This window comes from Hydra vulgaris, chromosome 05, assembly GCF_038396675.1.
Source record: "Hydra vulgaris chromosome 05, alternate assembly HydraT2T_AEP".
NCBI lineage: Eukaryota > Metazoa > Cnidaria > Hydrozoa > Anthoathecata > Hydridae > Hydra > Hydra vulgaris.
In genome coordinates this window covers 1,921,215-1,930,000 of record NC_088924.1, presented here as the reverse complement: position 1 = coordinate 1,930,000, position 8,786 = coordinate 1,921,215, and the positions used below count along the sequence as shown (strand labels likewise).

Below are 8,786 nucleotides of genomic sequence, written 5' to 3'. Positions count from 1 at the left end.
AATATTGATTTGTCTACCGGAGCATTCTACACATATTCTACAACCATTGGATAGAGGTATCTATTATCATGTCAAACAAGCATGGAAAGAAATTCTTACAAAGTATTACAAAGACTCAAAATGTAAGAATTTAGGTAAACACAATTTTTTACCGTTGCTAAAACTGCTGTGCAAGAGTGGTAAATGTTTTACACACTTGCATGCAATTGTTGGTTTTCAGTACACTGGCTTATTTCCTCTTATTAAAATCAACATAAATCATAAGTTATAAGCAATCACACAAACGTTTAATCCACCTTCATCAACTTTAGCAGCCTCTGCAGCACATACACAATCTTGCTCAGACACAGCTTCATCATCCTCAATAGCCGCCGCAGCATTAACTCTAACTATACAACGACTACCATCTTTCTTAACTACACCAGCTACAAGTTTTGATAAGTATCAAGCATGTGTTGAGCGTTGCAAAAACAGTATCAAGAAGTTTTTTCAAGCCAGAAATCAATCGCCTGTTAAGAAAACAAAACAGTGCAACATGTCAAAACTTGGCGCAAAATGTATTACCGAAGAAAATGTGATCGAGTTTCTCAAACAAAAAGATAAAGAAATAACAATAAAGGAAGCTGTGAAAGTTGTTAAACTTAACACAAAGCGTAGACTCCATATGCCAAGAACTCAAATGCTTGAGCAACCTCAGCAAAACAATAATGAAGAACATGTACCCGCAGCCAAACGATAAAAAGTTGCAAAATGTAAAAAGTGTACAATACAGTTACACAAAGAAATGTTGCAATGCGAGAATTTGAAGTGTCGCGAATGATTATACAAAGAAACTTGTTTACCAAAGAAATGTGTAGTTGGAACTAAATTTTTTATTGCAAAAATGTAAAAACTTAAATATATTTTCTTAAATATAAGTTGCGTTTAAAAAAATAATAAAAAAAGTTAAAATTTAAAAAATTCAATGTTTTCTTAAGTGTGCGGTTTTATCAGAATGTCCCCTAAAACTGTACAATTTTTTTTCTTTACATTTAATATTTCTGATAAGTATATTACTACTTTTTAACATATATTTATATTATGTTATGTAGTTGTTTATTACCTATCTAATAAAAAAAATTTAAAAAAAAATTAAAGAAAATAAAAAATAAAAAAGTTATTTAGTTTTTATTAATAAGTGTGCGGTTTGACCTGGTTTTACTCTTTTCAACCAAAAACCAATCATTCTGCTACTAAGTTCTCGACTAATCAGTTGACCTATATTATGCAATACACTAATAAACAATGAGTTAAAAATAATTTTTTCTCTATATCAATTGAAAAATAAACTTAAACAAAAACTTTTGATAACTGACACCATATTAGACTTCTTCTGAAGCTTTTCAAATATGAAGTAAATAATTTTACTTCGGCTTATAAAAACATGCTGTGTATCCTGTTGTAAATGTATGCTGTGATTACTGTTTATTCAACATGTTGAGATACCAATATATGATGTAGTTTCATTTTCACAAAAATTAGGACTAAGAAAATTCTAAGAAAATAACCTTGTTTTTTTTTTAAACTAAACTCTTGATCTTGTTCTTGATCTTCATCTGAATCTGTATAAATTTAAAATCAGAAGAGAAATTGTTAGAAACTGCAATATTCGTCATCAATTCTTAACTAATAGAGCCTCATCAATGTAGAACAAACTACCAGATTATCATCAAAAATGATGGCTTAAATTTATTCAAAACTTGCATTGATCAATATCTAGTGCTATATGATTTGTAATTTATAATTTAATTAATTTAACTAAAATAACGACACAGTAAATATGCTGTCAAAGTAAAATTTATTTCAGTCGCCATATTATTAAATACAAAAATGATTCAAAACATTTATGAAACATATTAAAAGAAATAGCAGGAAAACAAAAAACCTGCACAATTATCTAACCAAAAATGATTAAAGTAAACAATGTATGTATATGTGAACCTTATGGAATAGCAAATGAATTTAATAAATGTTTTACTGGCATTAGAAGTAAATTTGCTATTAGGATTCCTACTCCTGATATTTCCTTTCATCATTTTTTAAAATCTACCAATAATTCAAAAGCTACTTGTCAGATAGGAAGCAATTTGTCTACTATGGGGATGAACTACTTCCTAAAAGTCTCAAAAATAAAATGTGGTTTTCCAAAGGGTTCTCGATGTAGTTAAGACTATTTACAAATTATTCAAATTCTTTTATTTGATATTAGCATGATTATGACAGCGTATTATATCCAAGCAAGAACTTTAGATGTTATAATCTTTTTTTAAATATATTTTTTAAAACCATTTTACTACCCCTATCAGTGAATCTAAAGAACACTATTTTGGAGTCTTTAGATTACTGCTTGAACACATTTTTCTCTTCTGTTAATATTAAATTCAGATATAGCAGCTGGTATTTTATAAAAGCCTATGTAAAAATTAGGTAATGCTTTTCTATATATACGTTTTAGTTAGATCTATTGTGCGAAATCTTAGGAATGCAAAAGCTGCAAAATTTACACCTTATATGTATGTATGTATATATATACATATTCTTATCAAGTTGATAAAAGTTTTTACGTCAGGGAAAGTTCTTTCGAAATAAGTTTTAAAGTTCTATTTGTTCCTATATTTTTTGTATATGTTTGCTTATTTATTATCTTGTAATTTATTACATTTTCTTTTTTTAGATGATTTTATCATAATGGACATAATAAAATTAATTTTACTCTTGATTTTATATTTGTGGTAAGATCTAATATGAATTTTAAAGTCATAAGCTATAATTTTTTATTTTTATTTTTGACTCTAATAAAAGGCTCTTAACTACTCATCTTTTTTAAATAATATAGTAGAAAAAACAAAAAAGGACCATTCCTCAGTATGAGTGATGTCAAGAGCTTCATCAAGAGAATGGAGTAATATATATGGCCTCGTTCATTAAGAAGGTAAAAAAGTAATGCTTATTATTTGGAATTAGGTTCTCAAAAGTGATTTTGAGAACCTAAATCCAAATAATAAGCATTACTTTTTTACCTTCTTAATGAACAAGGGAAACATTTTCTAGATGTAGCTGAAGGGTATTGTTGTGCTTTTCGAGTAGCTCTAGAGCGACAAGAATGTTACCGCTTCCTTCATCACCAATCATTTTTAATGTATCAAATTAGAAAAAGATGGTCGCCTTTGGATGAACAAGTTTACCATTTTATCAGCATGAAAATTTTTAGTAATCTTTCTGAAAGTTGTTGGCCGACTCTTGTCTTCATTTTGTGTAACTTTTATACGATATCTTTGAGTGTACTTTTATTTTTTGCTCATTTGCTGTCCTAATTGCCGCATTAAATTGAAAGTGCCTTGAATGCCTTGAAAGCCAGAATCTTTTTTCTTGAAAATCAACATTGTTTGTTTCGGACACAATCAAACTATGACTAATTAATAACTTTAATTATAATAGTTAAATAACCATTAATAACTTTTTTGAGACTCGTTTTTAAAAAAAATACATTTTCAAAAATTACATTACAACATACCATTTTATAACTTAAACATTCAGATTTTATAAAATGTATATATATTTTTTATAATTATCATAGTGTATGTTTTTAAGCTGTAGAACTAAAAGCTTTTTTTAAAAAAAAAATTATTTTTTAATTTAAAAATATTTTTTGTGTAACTAATAAGGCGGAATAGATGTTAATTTTGAAACCTCTTTTTTATTGCATAGTTTAATAAAATAAAGTATTATCTTTCAAACAAGCTTTAACAACACTATTTTGCAAGCAAGTTACGTCGGTTAAAATGATTTTAAATAACGGCGAATTTGAAGTACATTTTTTAATTAAAATTTCACTTATCCCAGTGAGTCCCATACATAAAAATTTCAAAAGACGTCATTTTTACGTCCTCTGCCCAATAGGATATAGTCGAATACTTTTGCGGTCCAAAGTGGTTCAGTAACTTGAGACTTGAAATACATCGTTTAATATGTATATCATCAATATATATTTGATTTGTAATCCGCAGATGTCTACCTGGTCTCTAAAAATCATTTTCACAAGTTGAATAATGTATCCAGTTTTAAGTAGCGAAAACATTATTTGTATTTTATTCTAAATAGTTTAACAATAATTGGGTCTCAGCCAGACTAGATTAGTGTTACAAACTTATTTTAAAATTAATATGTCTTAAAATATCGTTTTATAAGATTTTGTTTATTGAATTTCTTATTTTTATATAATTAAAACATAAAAAATATTAATATTTATTCATATACAATACAAGAATACTTGAACTGAGCTAATCCTAATATTATGGATGCAGTTGTAAATGGCATAAACTTAACGGCAAAAAATAACTTGTCTAATTTCATAAAGCATCTTTGACAAAGGTATATATGCAAAAACTCTTAAATTCGTTTCGAAGAGAAAAACAAACAAAGGCTACAAAATGAACCAATATCAATTGAATTTGTAATTGAAAACAAGAATATTCAACTAACTGCTTCAGTTGATAGAGAAAACTTTGCTCTTATCCAACTGTAGTAGTATCTGGCAGGATACTACAGTTGGGTAATTTTGATCGTGAATTTTGATCCTTTAAGTTGTAAAGCAAAGAAGATAAAGAAAAAGAAGCAAAAATAGTTTTAAAACTATAAGATTTTTGGTTCGAAAAATAATTTTAAATCAAAATTTTTATTATTACATAAACAAAAAGGTTTAAGATTTAGATTCTTTTTATATGAATTAGTTTCGTGAAATAGAGCCTGCAATAAAAATACATAATATTAATAATTAGGAATGAGTTAAATTTTTTAAATGAATAAAACAACTTTTAATCACTCTTTCATATTGATATTAGTCTAGTTTATAGATAAGGATAAACAAACGTCATCAGCAATTATAGTTCATCAAATTAGATGAAATATATATGTATAAGTACATACCATTATATATGCATCTATATATATATAGTATTTAATGTGCATAAATAAATATTACTAAAATACGAAACAAATAAGTTTAATTCCGATAAAAGTTAAATATTACGTTGCGCAAACGTAAAATATAAAGTTAAATCAACTTAAAATGCAATGTTTCGCCAAAGTAAAATACAACGTTTACCAACGTAAAATATTACGCAATGCAGACTTAAAATACAACGTCGTTTTTTGGTTATTGGCAACGTCGCATTTGTAGCCAAAGTAATATAAAAACAACGTTGGCGGTCGATGTGGGTCAACACAACGCGCAATATTGTTCTAACGTTTTATCAACGCATGTGTGCTTGCTGGGTAATTATTGTTTGTAGATTTTGAAGCGTTGAAGTTGCGTTTCCAAGTGATTTTTTTTAATTTTATTTTTTATTGGATTAATTCCAGTTTAAAAAGCTATTTTATTTGTGCTACTCAAGGAATTAAAATTTATCGTAATATAAGTACTTAAAATTACTAAAAAAGTTTATTATTATTATATTATAGGTAATAAGTTATTATTATATGTATGATCAATAATCTATGCAATATATAAAAAAATATAAAAGTTTTATTTATTATTTCTAAGTATATAAGATATATACGTTTTATTTCATTATTTTAGTTTTGGTTTTTTGAAAAAAATTAAAAAGATATTTAATATTATATGAATGAATATTAAAGAAAAACATTATACAAGTATAGAAATATTATTATTTATAAATGCATTTATCAGAATAAACATAATTATGGAAACAGCATATTAAAGATTCGTTTTTTTATAATCAAAAAAACACATATTGAAACTTTCATCTCCTGGTTAAGAAGATATATATACATGTTATTGAAATTATAAATATAGAATAACCTGTGCACCAATGTAACGAAACTATGCCGCATTCATCGTGTAAGCTCTGTACACAGCACCTGCTTCTTGGCAGCTCAAAAACAAAAAATACATTAAATGGCTAAGGACTTTTTTACAAGCATGCTCTTTGCAACTCTAACCGTTGTACTAGAAGCAGTAAAAAATCAGTTTAAAGCGTAGGACTAACTTTTTCAAAATGAAATCGACGTCATGATCAAGACGTTAGTAATTTAAGACGATAATTAGATGACTTTGCCTGTTGATATATTTTGTTGTGCTACCAGACGTTAGCGTCTGGTAACACAACAAAATATATCAACAGGCAAAGTCATCCTACTCTAACGTTCTTGGTAATTCACAAAATAAATTCTAGAGCAACATCATCTTTTCTGGGCTTTTCAACTTTTCAACAACAACTCCAAAAACAGACAAGCGAGGGAGTGCAACGTTGATTTAGTCGCTATTGCCGTATCGGAAAAATCCGACTATACCAAAGTTGGAGTTATCAAAATTACAATAAAGTCAGTATGTTGACTAAAAAAATGTAAAAACTTCAATAACAACTCACCTACCCAGGTGGGTGGCGTCGTTCAGAAGACGTCCGTCGGATGTCTGAACAAGGCAGTCTTCTTCAAGTTTTAATTTCTAGTCTGGCAGACAGAATCCTAGCTCTAAAGGTGGGAAGGCACCACAAGACGACTAAACTCTAACAATGTTTAAAAAGTTGGGCGTTGTAGTTCGTTTTGTAAAGAAAATATTCTCCTCGGATCAATGTACCAATCCAAAGAACTAAACGATATGGTGCTTCATGAGATAAAATTACCACTCGTCGAATCGATAATGTCACTATACAAGATTGGATGCGCGACAATGATAGTATATGGTGACTTTAATTTTGCACATACTAAATACGAAGGAGTAAATGATGGTGGTAGAGTAACTACGGTTAGTAATGTTTCTGAACTGGTCTAGCGACACGATAATCCTGAAGAACTGGTCTTGCGTCACGATAGTTTAGGCATGCCTGAAACATAACCACTAACTGTCACTATTAATAATTTTTCCGAGATGCAGAAAATCAAATCATACACAAAGCACACCTAATAGTAATTTAGATCATAAGTGACAAGTCAGGTGGTTTTGTCAACATCAAAAAAGAACTAACATTAGTGGCTACAATACATGGGCAATCACACTGCCAAATATTAGGCGCTTTCACAACCGTATACGTAGAAAATGAGCGTCAATTAACAATTACAAAGATGGTATATGGAGTAAAGCCTAATACATGGAAGTATCAACATATATTAAAGCGTTAGACTGGAAAGATTTATTAAAGGGCCTATCAACAAACGAGTGTTACTAACTGTTTGTCAAAAAGAAGATGCTTGCAAGTGTTTTATACCAACTACGAATAATCCCACTGTCAAAGTACCCAAGCCAAAGGTAATACAAAAAGGTAAGGAGGCAATCGTAGAAAAAAAAATTTGGGGGGTAATTACGGAGTCGCTGGGCGCTTTACACATGAAAGCCTTCAAAAGAAAAATGCCGAATCATGTAATCAGGTTTATAAGAAGGTTAAAAAGCAGTCCTAGATTTTGAATTAGCAATTATTTAATCTTTAAGGCATAACCCAAAGTTAATTTACACGTATATAAACTAAACGCAGAATGTAAATACTCGAAAACAAATTTTTAAGGACGGAAAAGGGAAAAGCACATTCGAGGGGATAGAACATGTCGAATTTTAAATGAACACTTTTCGTCTGATTTTGTTACTGAGCTGCAAGGTCCGATGCCTGTTTTCAAACCACGCACAGTGACATTTACGACAAACACGCAGTTAATAACACAAGATAAAATGCTGAAGTGACTCATAACTATGACACAAAGAAAAAATCAATGAGTACCGACGGTGTTTGTTCACGGTTACTTAAAAGGTGCATCTTAACGTTTTATATTCCGCTTGCAATTATTTTTTAGACTTCGTTTGCAAAATGTGAAGTGCAGGACAATTAAAAGCACTCAAATAAAACAACGATTTTCAAAAAGGGATCCAAATTCAAAGTATTCATATACAGACCAGTATCACTTACTTGTATTTCTGGCAAAGTTATGGAGCGTTTTGGTTTGTCACAAGATTATGAATCAGGGTTTATTTTTAGGACTGTCACTGTTTGTCCAGAGCATCAACAATCTTCCAGACATATTTAAACATCATTACGCTGATTATTAAACATAATAGCTATACGTTAATAATAGCAAAATCATTAGCATTGCATAATCGGACAGAGACACCGAACTTTTTGGAGTATACATATAATAAGCCGTTGAATGGTCACAGCATTGGCAGAGAAAATTCACTATCAAGAAGTGTAAATTGGTGCAAAAGGTCGATGGAAAAAGTATTAACACGAGATTATTTCATGCCAGAGCAAGACAGCCTGCCACACGCTATTGAAACTAGTCATTTGGAAAGGGATCTTGGAATTCTAATTTTGGAAGACCTTAAATGCAAAGTTTAAGTTACGGCAGCTGCTGCAAAAGCTAACCAATTGTTTGGAAGACTAATAAAAAATTTTTTGTTCACTTAGTTTATCACTGTGGAAAGAGCTGTACACCACGTATGTTCAACCTCACCTTTATTACGCCATCAAGGAGTGATCACCATACCAACAGAAAGACAAAGACGCGCTAGAGAAAGTCCAAAACTTTGCTGCTACAAAATTTTCTTTTATTAAACTCCTGAGCAGAGAATAGCTATTTTAAGCCTCACGACACTCAAAGAGAAAACAAAAAAAGGTGGTTAAATACAGATTTTTAAATTCATGCTCAAAATTAACAAAACAATCTTCTACGTAGCACTGAGTCGCCCATCACCATCAAAGTACAATATGCGAGGTTATAATCAACGACCGGCGCAGTAT

At 29.7% G+C, this 8,786-nt stretch overlaps 1 protein-coding gene across 1 annotated transcript in view; it reads right to left on the bottom strand.

The window, feature by feature from the left end:
* LOC136080099 (uncharacterized) overlaps positions 1-8,786 on the bottom strand; it is a 33,408-nt gene that overhangs the window by 5,975 nt on the left and 18,647 nt on the right. The window contains exons 3-6 of the mRNA XM_065796707.1: positions 1,548-1,601; positions 1,202-1,257; positions 1,103-1,106; positions 282-425 (exon numbers count right to left, since the gene is read on the bottom strand). Of these exons, the coding sequence (XP_065652779.1) occupies positions 282-425; positions 1,103-1,106; positions 1,202-1,257; positions 1,548-1,601 (258 nt within the window). The remainder of the gene's footprint in view (positions 1-281; positions 426-1,102; positions 1,107-1,201; positions 1,258-1,547; positions 1,602-8,786) is intronic.